An 18,193-nucleotide genomic window follows, 5' to 3' on the forward strand; every position below is an offset into this window, starting at 1 on the left:
TATTTAACCTCGTTCACGGTATACTTTTCCGACCTTTGCCTCGCTTCGTGGCCGCGTACCTGCATGGCTCCGAGGAGTATTCGGAACATGGGTCTGAGCTATTACCGGCTGCGCATCACGCCCATGCGGTTCCGCCTCTCACCATGACAGATGGTTACGTAGATCTAGACTTGACTTGGCTACGAGCGACTCTTCGAAACCGGTGACGTTAGCTTACGATGGGGTCGTTTGAGGCATTCAGTGGCTGCATCTGGAAACATTACTCGTGTACTAGTCTTCCAAGATTGCTTGGCAAAGATCATGCACCTGCGATACGGAGCTTCAAACACTCGCTACTTGGCACATTGACGCCCGAACGGTTGAGCTAATTTATCCGTGAGCATACACAGAAACCTTTTCGTGGGTCACCTCAACCTGTCCTCGGGGTATCTGCTATGCTTTCTAGGGTTTGATCAACGGCACATCTACATTTCGTGTATCACTGCGTCGTATCATGTTTCAGCTTGCTATAGGAATTATGCTATTCGGAAAGGACGTCAAACCTTCGCTGTGTACCAAGGTTGAGAATCAACTAAAGCCAACCTTGGAAGGCTCACAATCGACACGTGACGAAAAATATGTAGGTAGTGCAAACTCTGGTTGCGTACTTTGGGAATTGGACTTTTGGTAACGGGGTCTGCCAGGTTCGTTCCCAACCACGGTATCACCTCGCACAACTACACATGTTTGCAGATTACATTAAATCAAAAACTTGCAAAGTCGGTGACCTGACATCAACGTAGGCTCTAGGATGTTCAGTTTTTCCTAGATCAGCGTGGTAGCATGCAGAGTCGAGGCCTAAGGATAGGTAATACTCAACCAACAGCATCATTATAAAAAGGCTCGTGGAGGTATTCGCTGTATGCAGCGTGATTGCGCTCAAGCAGAAACCAGCGTTGTATTCGTAATGACTGGCCGGGTCGATGCCTGCGCAAGTCCTGTTAGTAGTGAGTACCTCCAGCGTACGTTCGGATATCTCGTACAGTACGCAATAAATACATGTAGGAGCCGGGCATGTCCTTATTCCTGCAAGCCGTCACTGCCCAGGACCCTCATTTCTACGTGATGGCCGCAACGATTGTGACATTTTGCTAGTGTTTCGAATACCGGGACGGAAACGTACTGTTAAGATCGTCAGTCATCATATTGACATACTAACGATTTATCACGTGTGAGTACATTCGTGATAGATGTTCAACTCCAGGGTGCGACGTCATTGGGATTACAACAAGCGAACATCCACAGTGAACACGAGATATCAGCGCAAATGAAGTGATTAACTAGAGTACAGAAGCCTGAAGATGTTCTATATGTGAAGCATCCAGACTAAGAGGCCACCTTGAACGCCTGTAGAGTACATTGCCGCAAACTGCCCAAAACCTATGAACCTCCCGTTCGCTTTTGCATGCTCCACCAATCATCAATATGTAGTGTGAAGAGAACCCTTGACTACCCTACTTCCGGAGTGGCAAGCTCGTCTCCATTTGAACAGCGTCTAAAAGGGGCGGAAGCCTCCAGTTGGCTGCGGGGCGATGCCGTTGGCCTGTCCATAAGGACCTGGAGACGGGGCCGAAGTCATCGGACCCTGAGTGAGCATGAGGCGCGAGCCCAAAATCGGAGTGTCGTCCTCCTTCTTCTGCTGCGACACCTCGCGGGTCTTGCGCTCCTCGTTGTCCTTCTTGAGCATCTCGAGAGCGGCCGTCTGTTGGGAGATGAGGTTGATCATGTATGGCTGGTGAAATGTTAGTGGTTTACAAAGCACACACGGAAGAGTTTTTACATACCATGGTGAAGTCGTGCAGACCGTTGCGCCATGACATCTCGAGGATGAGGTCGGGGCGGAGGAGGTCATAGCAGGCATAGAGCATACCGACGTAGCACTCGCGACTGCCGATATCGACGAACTGTTATGCGAATTAGTATCGTACTTGACAAATGCAGAGGGAAACTTACGTAGCGGAGCAGATCCTCAACGACATCAGACTTGCCTGACATCGCAGAGGTCTCAATGGCATCCTTGAACAACTTGTCCTGCTTGCTGAGAGTGATGGACTTCTCCCATCGCTTGTTCTTGCGGTAGATGTCGGCTGCGATTTGACGGAAGAAGACAAGGTCGTGCTTCTCCAGACGCTGGGCAAGGTCAACGGGGTCGTAGTTGTCATAGTTGTTGACCGAGTCGCGGAGTGTCTTGTAGTCCTCCTCTTCGATAAGGAGATCGTTGAGGGCGTTGTTGACCTCGCGCTTGTTCTGTGACTGGACGTTGAGGAGGAAAGGCTTGATCAGAGGAATGTTGTCAGACTTGACGAACATGCGGACAACGCGGTTGACATCGATTCGGGGGGTCAACGCTTGCAAGAGGTCCGTCAGGAGAGTTGGCTGCTCCTCAAGATAGAAGCCCAAAGCCCGGTAGTAGATCTCAACGTTAGTAGCCTTGGTGATGGTGTCCTTGAATGCTTGGTGCTCCCAGGCATCTGCGGCACGCTCCATCATGGCAAGGGCGGCGTTGTCCCACTCATCGTAGTGGACGTAGAGGAAGATGAGTTCGGGCCTAGAAATGTTAGAACCGAGTGGCACGAATGTTGTTTGCGATTGCACTCACCATAGATGGGCCTCTTCTGTTGCACGAATCATCTTTGGAATGTTGATCCTATGGGTTGTCAGTTGGAAGCACATAAGCGAAGTTCACTCAAAGACCGACCTTGACCAGAAGAGACGGAGGTGCTCCATGACACGCTCAGGATGGTACTTGGCTAGAGCTTCTCCCAACGCAGAGAACATTCCCATGTGGGCTAGTTTGACTGAGTTAGCATCTTGTACATAGTGTAGTTGTCATGGGTTATGATTGTTGAAGGGTTGAACTTTTCAACGGGACGGTAGTTGTCAGAGGGGTGTACTTACCGCGTTCCAATCCAAGACCAGCCTCGAGCAGGCTAATCAGCTCGTCGAAGTAGCCATTGCGCTCATACTGCTTAACGAGATCGGTGAGCTCTTCGGCGTGGACGATCAGGTTGAGACCGCAAATCTGGGCGAGACGGAATTCCTTCTTCGCGACGCAGGCTTCGTTGACTTGCTTCCAGACCTTGACGGAGTTTGCCTTCCTGGCACACTCGACAGCAGCTTGGTAGTCCTCTAGGTGCACAAGAGTGGTTGCAAGCTTCGCCCAGTTCGAAATGCTAGTGAAGAAGATCTTGGCCGCCTCATGATAACCCTCCTCGTAAGCCTTGTCACCTGACGCTTCAACATCTGCAACGTTGGTAGCGCGGAGGAAGTCCTCGAGCTCGGGTAGTTGGTTGGTACGAGCGAAGCAGAAAGCCAAGGCGGTGTCGACGGGTACCTCACGAAGAGTCTTGCGAGCCATTCTCAGGAACTTGATCAAGTCTTCGTCCTTGCCAGCGTGGGTAGCAATCTCAATGACTTCCAGATAGTTGGATGCGTCTCCGGCACGGATGTAAGACTCGATTGAGTCCGTGACACGAAGACCGTCCAGCTGTGCCTTAGCGACCCTGCTCCACACCTCAGGCGTGTCAACCCTGTCAGCATATTCATATGCTCGATCGATCGAAACAATGTGCTCAATGAGGACGTTGGCAGCCTCGACGTGGTTCTCGTGCTTCTTGAAGATCTCAAAGGCCTCGTCGTACATGCCGACCTCGATACATTGTTGGGCAATGTCTTCAGGGCTGTACTGATCGAGCTGCTGGATGTAGTTCATAACTCTACCGCGATCGGACTTGCAGGCAGTGAGCATCAGCAAGTTCTGAAGGGACGGGTTATCACTGAATGTAGTCGGCTCTAAGATGATCTTCTCCAGCAGGTCGATCAGCTCAGCAGGCATGTCACCAGTGATGAAAGCCTTCACAGCAACAGAGACCTTGTCTGGATCGGTAGACGAAGGAACAGCCGAGGAAGTGACTTGGTCTACGAGCGATCGGCGATGGATGTTGTTGGGACTCAGGACATAATCCCAGACCTCGGAGTCGGCTCGCTCCAGAAGGTAACGTGCTTGGGCCTTGAACATGGCGTTCTCGTTGGTGATGTGGATCAGCTCAAGGTCATTCTGTCCCTTGCTGTAGGCGATGAATGCCAAGTTGGGGTCACGCTTCTCGCAGTATTTGCCAACGGTGAGTGTGTCGTATTGGTCGTTCTCCTTCAGGAACTTCTCCGGGTTGTTGTTGGAATCGATGTAGATCTTGGCCAAGGCGTTGTAGACAGCTTGCTGCTGGTTGCCACTTGCGAGTGTCTGCTCCAAGAATGGGAGAAGAAGCTTCAATCGGTTTCGCGACTCAACCTCAGCAACCAACTCATCGATTGGAATCGACGATGGCGTTACTGAAGCCAGAAGGCCCTTGATGATGCTTTCATCGCAGTCCACATCGAGCAGACCGCCAACGACAGCCGGTGTCCTGGCAGGGTTGACCCTCTGAACGTAGACTTCGATAGACTTGAACTGCTGCTTCTTGTACAGGTACAGTACAAGATCGTGGATGAAGTTGAAGCGGTCGCAGACAATAATCAGAGGTAGCTGTTCCGTGAGGTTGGCCTCCTTCAAGAAGTTCTTGACCTTTTCTCCGTTCAAAAACTGACTCTCTCGGCAGATACGCTCAACTTCGTTGAGTTGGCCCATAGTGGTCGCAGCCTCGATGTACTTGAAGTGAACGTCGGGATCTTCGCTGACGTTGACAATGGAACCCAAGAAGAAGTACAGACCCTCCGCGGTGCGGTGCTTCTCTAGCAGATCGATGATCTTGGTGGCGCCAAGCAGATCAGAATACTTCTGGGCGATGCGGATGACAGCTTGAAGGTTTTGGCGGATGTTGGTAGTGAGCATGGCGTCCAAGCACTCAAGCGACAGCTCGACTGTGAGCTGACCGAAGTAGTTGATCAGCCACTCTTCTGGAAGCTTGTCGGTCTGAACAATGATACGCTTGATCGCGGCTGGGTCATCATTGTGTTCCAGAGCACGAGTCAGCAGACCAGCGTTCTCGCAGAGCTGAGCGATGCGCATCTTGTCGTAGTGGTGGAACATCTCATTGCCCAGAATAGCATCTGCAACCTGAGGGGCATTGAGCAAGTTCATCTCGAGGAGCTTGGTCTGCATGTGGCCCTCTTCGGGTAGATCGTTGGAGAGAACATCCAGGAGGAAAGCGGTTGCCTGTTGGATCATGCCTTGGGACTGGAAGATGTCGACAACGCGGTCGATACTAATCAGTGGGCCGCCTTCGTTCTTCGCTAGCTGGGAAGCAAACTCGGCTCCCTTCTCGGCATTGATGCGAACGACGTGCTGAAGCAAGACGTTGTAATCCGGTGTGTAGCCAACGCCGTTGCAGTACTGCAGGATGAGATCGTAGTGGCCGAGCTCCGCGAGAGCTGCGACAACCTTCTGGGATACGTTCGCCTCCTTATAGATGGCCAGAGCGAGGTTTAGATCGTGGGGTTTGGCGAGATCACCGAGCTCCTCTGAGCAGTGAAGCTTGCCTTCCTTCTGCCACTTCTCGATGAGGTGCTTGCGGCCCTGAGCGAAAACAGGTCGGGCCAACTCCAGAGTTTCCTCCTTGTTCAAACCACCCTTGTCGAGTAATTGACCAAAGTATTGTAGCAGAGTAGTGATCTGACCAGGTTGGTTGGGAACCTGGCGCAGCCTGTTGATTGTGTTCATTGTGCGGAGGAAGCCCCGGGGCGAGTTGGCAGCGACCTTTGCGGCTTCCGCGAAGTTTCCCTGGGACATGAGCGTCTCGAATCGTTGGGAGTAGAGCTGATCTGCGCCTGGAAGCCCGCCCTTTGAGGCAAGCTTGTACGCAATTTCAGCACACGCCGGGTTCTCCATGATGTATGGAATCAGGGTGTCTTCCCGAATGGTTGTATGCAGAACCTGTCCGCGCTTGTTGATGACGACTACACCAGTGCCTTCGTCATCTCGCGCCGTTGTGAAGACTGTCTCCTCAGATATCCGGTTCAGGAACAGAGCGGTACCGGTCTCGAGGTCGTGGAGGTGAATGAAACCGAACTTCGTAATTACGATTAAAATGCCGTACTTTTGCGCGATATGGATGCCGAGCGGGAAGTCACCAGTACCCTCGGCGGGCCAGTGGATCGGAATGAGGCGCTTCGGGAAGGCTGGGTTTGCGGCGTTGTGGTCGACCTCGACGATGTTGATTTTGGCTTCTCCAGACGAAGATTTCACAGCGAAGGCGAAGATCTTTGTGTCGGTTGAGGCTCCATCGAGACGGAGTGTGCCAAAGGTAGCAGCGTGACCCTCGAGGGGCTGGCTAACGTTCCTCGCCTTGGAGAAGAGCTGCATGTTTCCACGAATGCCACCGGCGGGGTTCGATGTGATACCGACCAAGCAAGACCAGCTCTCGTCATCGTTGGTAACGTAGTTGATGATCTGGTTGTTCTACACAGCGGGTTAGATGCAATTGGCGCTGAATGGCCCAGTTCACATACCTCGAGTTGTTCTTGGCGATCGAAGATCTTACGCGGCGCAACAGCGTTCTTCGAATCAAGGACATCCCAGTGGTATACGGCCTTTGTGCTGACGAGCGCAAGTGTCGTCTGGCTGATCCACCTCCAGAATTGAATGTCCTCCTGATGGCTGTAGGTCTGCAGACGCTCTTTGGTCTCGAGGTTAAACAGCTGCAGTGTCCGGCCTTGTGCCTTGAGAGCGATGATGGGCTCAGTCAAGTGCATGATGGCGCTGTCGGCGCGAATCGGTCTCCGGATGACATTGTTGGTGTTCTTGAGGTCGATGATGACGGTCTCGGCGGGCGCGTTGGCTTCGTTGTTGACCTGGCGCACGCAAACGTACTTGTCGGACTCGAGTGTCTACGCGGGCTGTTAGCATAACTTGGTCATGTGTATACACCTTGTGGGATTACGTACGCAGTTTTGCCATGATATCGATGCCGGCTGGACTATGTGTTAGCTGGGGTCCTTGGTTGCCTTGTTCGCGGAAAGCGAGGCCTGGGACCAACGTACGAGAATGTTGAGGTTCGTGAGCTGTCAATTGTTAGCTTCAAGCACTATGGCATGCAAGGGTCTGATGCGGCACATACCAGCGTCGGCTGAGTGACGTGCAATGGCACCTGTCGCTGGGCCATGTTTGCGACAGTCCAGCTCCAAGCTCACCGGGGTGAGAAAGCGCGCAAGAATCGGGTATCGGAAGAAAAGGAAGAAGTAGACCCAGGTGCACAACTCCAGAAGCGCGTGATAGGAAATGAGAGACGGTCGTATAAGGCGGGGTCGGGGTCGTGGAGGGTGATGCTGTTCGAGAAAGGAGCTCCTGGTGTTGTTTCCACATACGCTGGTTCGCCCTATGCTTGGCAAAGCTCCCGATTAGGTAAAACCCAATTGTGGCAGCTTTACCCAATGACGTTTGCTGCAGCGACCAATCCCGAGTACGCTTACTTTCAACACCGACGTTTTTGATGCCTTTACCGCGTTGCAAAGAAGAGAAGAGTACACCCTGTCTATAGGCCTTGAAATTGGCTTCCAGTTCATCATCTTGCATATTCGTAATAGCAGGTCGTGAGGCTAGGTGACGCGGGAACCCGTACTTCCCCGGCGCGTCTCCGCGCAACAAGCATGAGAGCAGAACGCGAATTCCACATTGATATTTCTGGGCAACCTGCAATATGACCCAAGAACTTCAAAACTATCTCATACAAAGTAAGACATTACATTATACATCAAGGCCAAGCTTGTGCTTCATATACCATCGCAGACTACTCATACTGAACGTAATCCCAAACATAGCAACCATTACAACCTTCAAATCAAGCATGGCAGATACGAAACTCATTTCCTTGTCTGATCATCACAAGGCCTACAATCCCACTTCTTGGAACTTTGACTCCCGATTTGGACTTCCCTTCCTGGCTTTCTCTGCGTCAGAGCCAAATGCTGGGGGCGGTGCCAGGGCTTCATCGAAATGGTCACGCGCTTCCTCGAAGCTCTCGCCAGCAGATGTCGCTGTGGCCCCGCTTACAACACGTTCTGCAGACCTTCCACGTGCCAAGCTGAATTCATCTTCATCGCCAGACAGAGATGAGACGTCTGAATAGCGTTCTTCCTTGACGACACCCACGTGAGGGACATACGAAGGCTCAACATGACTCAAGTCCTTTGGGCGATCGGCCTCACCAGATATGCGGCTGTCTATCGATTCACGAGCCGGTTCGCTAGCGCTCTTTGAAGATAGAGATTGAGACTGGGGTTGCGAGACGGAATTCCGGAGAGTCGCGCCACCGATGAAGCCAGGCTCTTGTTCTTTGGTAGTACCTTCGGTCTCTGCCGCAGGAGAATGCTTGGAACGCCTCTTCAGTTTGCTCAAGAGTGATTTGAAACCCTTGGAGGATCCTTGGGACGTCGGCGAGGTTGGATCGGCCGAATCGTGCTCTGGTATAGGGTGAGCTTCTGTAAGCTCTGCCTCTTCGTACAGATCCTCGTTGTCGCGTGGAGTTTCATTGGCCACCACTGCAGGTTCAGTCGTGGTGATCTCTTTTGATTTGCGTTGTTCTCCTGCAGTCTTGGTCTTCTCAGCTTCCTTTGCCTGCTTCGCTGCTAGTTTCTCTTCGGCAGCCCGCGCTTTGACAGCCCTCTTCTCTTCCTCTGTCAGAAGTTAGTATTGTGAGAACTATGCGATGATGAACACGTACCCCTGCCCTGCTTCTCCTCTGCCTTGATCTCGGCGGCACGCTCTTTCTCCGTTCGGATGCGGCGCTTCTCTTGCTCCTGGTCAAGTCGGCGCTCATCCTCCTCAGCACGTCGTCTCTCGTCCTCGGCACGGCGCTTATCCGTCTTCTCGGTGATCTCGTCCAATGTAGGCTGAATCCTCGCTTGGGCAATAGCATCAATGTCTCCTTGGTCCATCCATTTACCGTTACCAATGTGTACTCTTCCGTGATTTTCCATACGGGTTTCAGAGTTGGCTAGGGCTCGCTGTCGCGCCTTCTCATCCCAATCGTCCACCATTGCGGATGACATCTTGCCAGTCTTATCATAGATCTGCTTATCCATGCCCTGCATTTGAGCTTGTACCTTGCGCTGTGCTGCAGCAAGCAGGGACTTGCGGTCGTTCTCGCGTTTCTTTGCATCGACATCAGCCAGCTGTTTGTTGAATTGGTCCATCTGCGAGCGAATTCGTCTTGAGCGGAAGTCGTCTTCGTCAGAATCCGAGTCTTGTGCAGGAGCTGTCTCGGAAGCACTGTGCGCGCGGTTGCGCCCACGCCGCATTGACAGCTTCGAGCGTGTCGGCTGGTCGTAGCCGTAGTAGCTTCGGTAAGCAGCGTTCTCGTCGTATCCTATCTTGGACAGTCTTTCTTGTGCGAGCTTCTGCGCAGCCTCTTGGATCCCGATATAGCGCATAGCTTGCTGCTTGATGTCGGCCTCGCCGGTCGCGGGCTGTTGGCTATGGGCTGCCGTCGCTCCTGTACGAGCAATGGACTGGCCCGATGCGCCATCAATGTGTTGCTGCTGCACATCGTAAATTTTCTTGGCCATGGATATGGCGGAAGCTCGAAGGGCATCGTTATGCTTCTTCTCTTCCGTCTCTAATGCAACTGGTGGAGCGCTTGTGTACATGTCGCGCGAGATGCTCTTCGCATGCTGGATACGTGCAGCCTCCATAGCACCATAGCCGCCGCGACTGGAGTCAACAGGAGCTGCTTGAGGTTTGGCCCGGGTCGATGCACTGTGGGCAAGCGTTGCTGCACCCAATGCATTCCTAGCAGAGTTCTTTGAGTCTGGATATAGCGGCGCAGTGGGTGGGTTTGATTGAGCGCGCTTGCGTCTTGATGCCGAATGGGCGTCGGTGGCTGCAGTAAAGGCATTCTTCCTGCCCTGGTCTGTATATCCGTAATCCACGTCTGCGCTGGGTGCTGCCTTGCGCATAGCGATGGTAGCAGCAGAATGACCATCAGCACTAGCTTCAGGCTGCCATAGGTTCAGCTTTCCACCATCTCTATGGGCGAGAAGCGCGGCCTTTGAGCCTGCTGCGCTTGCTTCTGGCTGCCACATGGGCGCCATCTTGTAACCGTTTGCGAGCAACGCAGCCTTGCCTGCTGCGGAAGATTGTTCGGGTTTCCACCACTCCGGGCTCTTCTTGTTCTGGTTGGCGAGTAATGCGGCGGCTCCGGCAGAGGACTGTGTATCAATTCCCACCACGGGGTAGCTGGGAAGGTCTTGGGCTTTTGCGTATTTGAGGCTCGTTGCAGCGCCTGTGGATTTCTGTTAGGGTATGATGTAATGCAGTGATCATAACATTGCACTCACTGGCCGACGAGAGCTTTCCGTCTGCTCCGAGCGGATTGATGGGCTTCGAGACGTTTGCTTTAGCAGGGCTACCGTGGTTGTGCGAGTAAAGCGCCGCTGCCGACGCCTGGTTTTGCAATGCGCTGGTCTTTGGATGCTGATGCGCGGATGGGTCAGGGCAACGCATGTTCGTCTCGGCGGAGGATCGCGGTGGAGCCGCCTGTTCCGATTGCTTCAAGGGTCTGCTGTCAGACGCGGGGGGCGCGTCCGTGGTAAGGGCTGTCGTCGCCATTGTGAAAGAGCGGGTCGAAGCAAGACGGGAATGTGTCAGGCGTTGCTTCAAGGGCGATCACGAGAAATAAGAGGGAAAGGCAAATGCCAGCTAGGGTCACACACAGCGGCACCCTTCATGGCTAAAATGACGAGAGGACGGCGATGATGTCATATCAACCTCGAGCTCTACCTAGGTCTGTGGAGGATCGCCGTAAGGGTGCGTTCCGCGTCGAAATCTCACACTAGCCTTACCACTCCAGGCCTGGTTCTAGCTTGAGCCCGACGTAGCCTTGCCTGTCCTGACTGAAGCCAGCGACGGGCTCACCGAAGCAGTCAAATCATGCACCAAGTGCGTCGAGGGTTCATCCTGTCTGTCAGAACCCTGGTGCACATCTGAAGATCGCAGCCCTGCGTCGAGCGAACGAAGAACATCGGCGTACAGAACGTTACACTTGGCATAGTGGAACATAGCGGCACGACATGCAAGGAACAAACTGAACAGGCGCTCCACCGTCTAAACGACCACAAAAACTGAAATTCGCAAGTATCCCAAGGTGATGTAGAGTTCTGAGAGGTAGGTGTTCAAATTGCCCTTGCACGCCGTGGTGGCCAGGTTTCTTTCTCCAAATGTTTGCACAGGCGACGGATATATCCAGACGGTGTCGTGGTTAGGTTCGCTGATCCCAACAGCGCAATCCGGATATCAAGTGAGCTACGAAGATGGCGCGCTTTTATCCTGATTGTTGTAGTGATGTACTTCCGTCTACTGGCGCGTGTTGGTTTCAGCGACAAGCTCGGGAGACAAAGCCGGGTTAGATGCGGTTAGTGTGAGCTGACTACGTCACCGAGTTTTAACTTTCCATCTTGATTCAGCAGATAGCTACCTAGGTATACCACCAATTTTAGTCTGTCGGCCGTAGTAAACATGGCTGAACTGCAAACGCCACTCAAGAGTATCTTGAACTTTCGCGATGTCAGCCAGTTTGTCAATGAAACAACAGGAACTAGGTAATCCACAGAAGCGCCTTGAGATTAGTCTTGCGCTGACCGTGCTGCAGCCGTCTAAAGAACGGCTTACTGTTCCGAAGTGCACGACCTGGTGCGTACCTCCCACACATGCCTTGGCGCGAGGCTGACTTTTAAAGATGAGGCCTCTTTCCAAGACAGGCAGAGATTGCTGAAAGAATATGGCGTGAAGAGCATCATCGATCTACGAACGAAGTAGGTAGACGCGACGCTCGTGAGCTGATTTCGTGTTGACCGGTGCAGAACAGAGCATATCGAACAGGCGCAAAAGCACGATGCAAGAATCAAAGCGTCAGCAGCAGTCCCTCAAACCAACGACGACGCAGCGGAGCCCCTCAAGATACCCGGCATAATCTACCACGAAATCAATTTCAATGGCTCGGCCTTCTCGCGCATGTTGCTTTCGAAACTCACATGGCTTGAGTTCTTCAGGCTCGCAGGCCTCATGATTGTCGGCTACCGCAAGGATGCGATCAAAATCTTAGCTCCTCACATGGAAGACATGGGTCTTGTCGGACTGGCCGAGCAGTCGCTGGACGTGTGCACGCGCGAAGTCACACAGGTCTTTGATGTATTAGGAGAAGAGAAGAACTGGCCAGTTTTGGTCCACTGCACGCAGGGCAAGGACCGAACCGGGCTCATAGTCATGCTGGTCCTGTTGCTCCTCGGTGTGGATCAAACCACTATCGACGAAGACTATCGCCTATCCGAGCCAGAACTCGAGCCAGAGAGGGAGGGAAGGCTGAAAGAGATGGCATCAATTGGTCTGACCGAGCAGTTTGCGATATGTCCCCCGGACTTGGTAAGCCATGTAAACTCGTATATGGTCGAGAAGTACGGCAGCGTGGAGAAGTACCTGGAGAAAGCCGGTGTGGCCAAGGAGAAGGTGGACTTTGTTAGGGGGAAGCTACTAGCGGACGCGTCGAGGTCCTGAGCGTGCCCCGCCTATGCTAGAACCAGGCTTGGCAAATCTGAAAATTGTTCCCATCTGGACAAAGTTGTCGTTAATCTTGGTGAAAACAAAGGGTCCTCAGATCATACACGTGTATGGCCGAAGAAGGAACGAGCCTACATGTTGGTGAGAAAGCCTATCGCGTAGACTAGAATCCAGGGCAAGATACTGGACGTTGAGTTGTGGGTGATTGTGACTTTCCGCCCCACTCCCCTTATCAACAAGGCAGAGTTATGCTGGCAATGTTGCAACGTATGTCGCGCCAATCCATGGGAGTCGCCGTCGGTGTGCTGGGAACGGTCTGAAGCTAGGCTACGAGTCGACCTCCTGCAGGGCCAGTGCAGGGGGGCAGGCGCAACCCCAGTGCGTTCGCTTAGTAGATTCACCGCCGTTAAAGGCTCGGGATCCCAACACGTTTACCTCCCATCTTGCAAAATTGCTCCGCGGTACGCAAGATGAGCAGCAATACCTCTGAGGAGAACTTCGAGTGGGTTGAGACGCCGCCGGCGCCCTCGCCCACGACGCCCGAGTTCGACTGCGGCGTCAAGACGACATCGGTATGTGGTTGCATGTGGTCAATTTAACGAGCACCCCACCAGCCATTGAGCATCAACACCGCGGGCCCGTAAGCTGACATTTGGCGATCAACAGTACCCGACCATTGCGAATGCTCCTCTGCCCGCAGAAGGTTCCGGCCGCGATTCGTTCAACAACTATGCCCTCATCTCGCTGTTGGTGGGCGTCCCCGCCTACATCACCTGGAGCTGGGGCATGGGCTTCAAGACATGGGTTTTCCTCGCCCTTGTCCTCTTCCTCCCAATTCTAGGTCCCTTCTGGTGGCTCACCTCTGAGTTCGCGCCCCGCAAGAACGAAAAGGCCAAACTGCCCGGCAAGCCCATCGAGCACTACCTCAAGTTCAACAAGCCCGAGGACCGCGACGCATACTACGGCAAGAAGCAGATCCCCATCGAGACGTTCCAGGAGAAGTACTTCGACGGCGAGGTAGAGCTCAATGGCGACATGCTCGAGATCCTCGAATGGCGCCACGACTGGTCCAAGCCCCGCTTCACACTTGGATTGATCAAGCACTTCCTGTTTGGCATGATTCCCGAGATGATCGTCCACTCCAGGTCCCAAGGTACGTGTCTAGACGAGTTATCGACTGACGATATGCTGACCCCGCTTCAGACGAAGAACAGGTACGCGACCACTACGACCGTGGTGACGACTTCTACGGCTGGTTCCTCGGCCCACGCATGATTTACACCTCCGGTATCATCTCCGACATCAACACCGAAGAGAGCCTCGAACAGCTCCAGGACAACAAGATGTCAGTTGTCTGTGAAAAGATCGGCTTGAAGAAGGGCGAGAAGATGCTCGACATTGGCTGCGGTTGGGGAACCCTCACCAGGTTCGCCTCCGTGAACTACGGCGCTCACGTCACCGGTGTCACTCTCGGTCGCAACCAGACTGCTTGGGGCAACAACGGCCTTAGGAAGTCTGGCATCGAAGAGAGCCAGTCCAACGTTCTCTGCATGGACTACCGTGATATTCCCCTTCCTCCTGGTGGCTACCAGAAGATTACCTGTCTCGAGATGGCCGAGCACGTCGGTGTCCGCCACTTGAGCTCCTTCTTCCGCCAAGTTTACGACATGCTCGACGACGATGGTGTCTTCTTCCTCCAAATCGCTGGTCTCCGTAAGGCTTGGCAATTCGAGGACTTTACCTGGGGTCTCTTCATGAACAAATACGTCTTCCCCGGTGCCGACGCTTCTACTCCCCTTGGTTTCGTCATCGACACGCTCGAGGGTGCTGGTTTTGAAGTCAAGATGGTCGACACCATCGGTGTACACTACTCTGCTACTCTCTGGAGGTGGTACCGCAACTGGCTCGCCAACAAGGAGAAGGTTGTTGCCAAGTACGGTATTCGATGGTTCAAGGTAAGCAACGGGTCGCGTACTTATATTGCTAGATGCTAATCATGTCCAGATCTGGGAATACTTCCTCGCCTACTCTACGATCGCCTCCCGCCAGGGAACTGCTACCTGCTTCCAGATCACTTGCGTCAAGAACCTCAACGCTGTCCACCGCATCGACGGTATCAACACCCAGTTCAGTCTGTCTGCTGCGCTCGCTGCTAGCAGGGCGAAACTGTCCAAGGCGCAGTGAGCTTCATGTATAACGATGTATCCGGGTTTCGCCCAGTATCGTATGCATAATACAACACGAGTACGAAAGCAGAAGAAACATATAAGACGGCTTTCAGGATCTACAAGAAAGAGACGTGGGGGTGGTTCAGATAGGGCCTGAAGTAAGATGGTAGTCAGTGGCCGAAGCCATTGGTTTGACACAGCCCATAGTGTTTGAAACATTCATGAACATGAGAATATGCACACTCATGGAAGGATCATGTATCTTGAGAATGCATAAACGAACGTTACGCATCTCACTGTCTATCCCGTTCTGACATTTCGAAATGAGTTTGAAAACACAAGCCACACTGGCGTCTCCACTCAAGCGACCGATTCTGCCTGATGCGTTTGATTCTAGCTGCTATTCTATGGACGCAAACTATCCCCAATCGTGTTCCTTCTCCACTCGGCACCTCGGGTTGTCCCCACGATACCTTTACTTTGACTCATAATCCCCACTATCTTACCCTCATCTTTTACCAACTTCCAATATTCACTGATATCCCTGGTTCTCGCCAACTACAATCATTTACCAATTTCAAAAATTCCCATCAAAACAGATCACCAAGGGTAAGCATCACCGCACAACCAACCCCCCTGCTGTACAGTAAAACTAACAGCCCTACCGTGGTATGGTCTAGTGGTATGACGTCGCGTTGTGGCTGGCGGACAACTTAGCTTGTCCCGATCCAGATCCGCGCCAGCCTGGGTTCGAGTACGTTTGAACCTCTTAAATTGAGTCGGTTTACTGTGACATTGTTCGCTAACATGTCTGTAGTTCCCAGTACCGCCAATTTGCGACACTTCTTTTTTTTTTGCCGATTTTTTGGCTCTCCTCCTCTTTCCTAACTTGGGTGCTTGGGTGAGGATTAGTACACTGGAGAAATGACAGTCCTTTGCCTTTTTTTTTCGTTTTCAAGTTATGCTGTCGTAGTGTTTGCTACTTGGTGAAATTGTGGATTAAGACTGAACGCTTCTGGCTGCATTTTAGGATTTGATGTCTATTCTGTGCATATTCAAAAAAGCTCCTGTTCTAATATAGAGGTTCGAGGCTGAGATCTATAAAGACGTGTCGTATTGAGGTTTTATCGCAAGTACAACTTCTACATGCTTACACTATCAGCTATGCTCTGTGACTCTGGTCAAGTAAGAGCACGAGAAGACGGAGACATGATCAGTGAGCAGTACATGCCACTTGATGACAACGGTAAATGGCATCCAAAGCTTCACGTGAAGCCAATAATTTTGATCCATGCCGGACGCCCCATGCCGACCACAAGGTCTAGCAATACCCCAACACGCCGTAGTTGCGCAAGACTGCAACGTGATCTCCGAGGCTTTCACGCCTCTATAACAACAATTTTCACCTCTTCCACCCACTTTCCTCCAGCACAGCCAACCTCCTCCCTATACTGCCAAAGCACACACAACTGCAAAAGAGAACACTGCCCACCCACGTCACCACAGCCAGGTTCTCGTAGCTGATCATGCCAGCGAACAGCTCTGGTGTAACGACCGGTGCTGGCCTGCCTTTTGCATGTGTATGACTGCCCATGGAAGGAACTTGTGTAGCGTTTGTTGTTGCTGGTAGAGACGGCGAGGGAAGGACGTCGGGGTTCGAGAGGAAGATGAAGGATGTGAGGATGGACGTGACGGTGAGTGAGACGGAGAGACCGGGCTTCGAGCGGTCGAGTATGTACCAGAGAGCGGGATTGACGAGGGCGAGTGTTAGGGTGAGTTGGAGGGTTGATTGCCAGGGGAGACGGCGCTGTGGGAGAGTGTTAGTTAGGGTCGATGTGTGTAGTCAAGTAGTTCATGAGACTTACGATAGCGAAGGCGATTCCTACAAAGGCTGCTACGCTCCTTACCACATCATTGATTTGCTCGCTGATGGGTGAATCGTGCGTCTCAGTCTCCTTGTCTCCATTCTCGTCCTCTCTCCGTTGCGCATCCCACACGAGATCAACGTATGGTAGCAGACTTCCCAGGGCAACCCCAAACAACCCCCAGGTAGCAAGGTAGGTCTGACTCTTTTGATCAACACCTTCGACGTGGACAGCTGCCAACTGTCTCGTCTCGTGCAGATGCGAGACAATGACTCCGTAGATGACGCCAAAGACGTATAATGCTACGAGCTTGCCCAGGATCACGACGTATTTCCAGACGCCGTGGCGCGGTTGCTTGACCGAGTGACTCCTCCGCCTTCCTTCGACTTTGCCCATAGCGGACCCTTTCCTGGCCTGTGTCTTCAAGCTCAGTCCTCCATCAGGACTTCCCATGCCCGTTTCCCAGGGCTGGAAACCCATGGCAGTGTGTGCGGGGGTCTCGGCGCCAGTGCCCCAGGGCGTTTCCGCCGTGCTGAGTTCACCCGCCGTGTTCGCGCCCGTCTCGTCGTATATGCCGGATAGCGTGCTACTCGTCATGTTCAAGTAGCTCTTGTTCCGCGGCGGCGGCCCCCTCTCCCTCTCCTGGTCTTCCGAGTCATCGTCGCGCGAGTTGAAGGTCCTGAGTAAGCGCGCATTGAGCTGCGCGAGGAAGTCAGACGATCTCCGGTTCTCGGTCGCGCTCGGGGGCGTGGCTTGTGAAAAGGCGTGCGTGGGCGAATCGGCCGTGTCGTTATGGGATTCGAAGTTGCGACGCGGGATGGGGCGGTAGATATGCAGCGGAGGTGGCGCCGCTCTCGCTTTCGAAGGGTCTTCTTCCATAGCCGTCGCGCTTCAGTTCCGTCCTGGGCAGGGTCACGCAAACTTCGTTGTCGTGTCGACCGCTGCAATGTATGCTTGCAATTACAATACAGGATAAAAGTAATACCAACAGCGAGCGTAAAGAAGAAAAGACAGACGCGCTACCAGTCGCCGCACAATCAGATGCGCGTACTCGTATAACTGTTGCGGTGTTTAGCACGTGAGCGAGGGCAAGTTGAACTCTAAACCCCGAGTCAGTGCACGTGAACCTTTGAGCGTGTGCTGGCCTTATACCGGCATAATACTGGAGCCTCGCAAACATACCTCGTATAGGCAATCAAAGCAATACTGAGAGCGGAGAAATCGTACAACGCGCAGTGAGGGGACAGTGAGGCAAATGTAGGCTAGCACGCAGATCTGACGTTGGTAGGCCAGCTTCTTGCACATGTTACAGAATGGCTTTCATGTGAAGATCGGCCTACTTTCCGCCTGCGTGACCCGCTGTCATCCGCATTCCCAACAATTCCAGTGGATGTACATGCTTCATTATATGCGGCTACACTGTGCTGGAGAACGTACTGATACACAAGACGCTCGCTCCCTAGTGACGCTAGCCCTCTGCTGTCATGGCTTCGAGATGCTGTCTAAAACACAGCTGCGAGAAAACCACTTTTGGTGCCCATCTCCAAGCGCAACCGACTCCGGCAGAAAATGCTAGGAACCAAATGCACGTGTTTTGCCGTCATACCGCTTATGTCTACGTCGTCCCTTCGTAAAGT

At 52.9% G+C, this 18,193-nt stretch overlaps 5 protein-coding genes across 5 annotated transcripts; 2 read left to right on the top strand and 3 right to left on the bottom strand.

Moving 5' to 3' along the window:
- Window positions 1–1,534: 1,534 nt before the first annotated feature.
- Window positions 1,535–7,136, bottom strand: J4E90_002739 (uncharacterized protein; the record flags this gene model as incomplete). Its single annotated transcript, XM_051432315.1, has 10 exons — window positions 1,535–1,771; window positions 1,824–1,943; window positions 1,993–2,587; window positions 2,639–2,686; window positions 2,738–2,828; window positions 2,938–6,433; window positions 6,484–6,861; window positions 6,919–6,945; window positions 7,015–7,035; window positions 7,092–7,136. 10 exons carry the CDS (start codon window positions 7,134–7,136, stop codon window positions 1,535–1,537), a joined length of 5,058 nt encoding a protein of 1,685 aa, XP_051293737.1.
- A 725-nt stretch (window positions 7,137–7,861) lies between these two features.
- J4E90_002740 (uncharacterized protein) lies at window positions 7,862–10,579 on the bottom strand (the record flags this gene model as incomplete). The annotated part of the gene is made up of 3 exons (XM_051432316.1): window positions 7,862–8,646; window positions 8,694–10,253; window positions 10,309–10,579. The coding sequence occupies 3 exons, from the start codon at window positions 10,577–10,579 to the stop codon at window positions 7,862–7,864; spliced, it is 2,616 nt and encodes an 871-aa protein (XP_051293738.1).
- A 906-nt stretch (window positions 10,580–11,485) lies between these two features.
- On the top strand, window positions 11,486–12,520 carry J4E90_002741 (uncharacterized protein; the record flags this gene model as incomplete). Its single annotated transcript, XM_051432317.1, has 4 exons — window positions 11,486–11,568; window positions 11,619–11,659; window positions 11,706–11,781; window positions 11,830–12,520. The coding sequence occupies 4 exons, from the start codon at window positions 11,486–11,488 to the stop codon at window positions 12,518–12,520; spliced, it is 891 nt and encodes a 296-aa protein (XP_051293739.1).
- Window positions 12,521–12,993: 473 nt separating this feature from the next.
- MT2 (Sphingolipid C9-methyltransferase 2) lies at window positions 12,994–14,707 on the top strand (the record flags this gene model as incomplete). The annotated part of the gene is made up of 4 exons (XM_051432318.1): window positions 12,994–13,095; window positions 13,190–13,676; window positions 13,727–14,478; window positions 14,528–14,707. The coding sequence occupies 4 exons, from the start codon at window positions 12,994–12,996 to the stop codon at window positions 14,705–14,707; spliced, it is 1,521 nt and encodes a 506-aa protein (XP_051293740.1).
- A 1,386-nt stretch (window positions 14,708–16,093) lies between these two features.
- Window positions 16,094–17,435, bottom strand: J4E90_002743 (uncharacterized protein; the record flags this gene model as incomplete). Its single annotated transcript, XM_051432319.1, has 2 exons — window positions 16,094–16,498; window positions 16,557–17,435. 2 exons carry the CDS (start codon window positions 17,433–17,435, stop codon window positions 16,094–16,096), a joined length of 1,284 nt encoding a protein of 427 aa, XP_051293741.1.
- Window positions 17,436–18,193: the final 758 nt, after the last annotated feature.

Source organism: Alternaria incomplexa, assembly GCF_024043165.1.
Source record: "Alternaria incomplexa strain BMP 0042 chromosome Unknown scaffold_3, whole genome shotgun sequence".
Taxonomy (NCBI): domain Eukaryota; kingdom Fungi; phylum Ascomycota; class Dothideomycetes; order Pleosporales; family Pleosporaceae; genus Alternaria; species Alternaria incomplexa.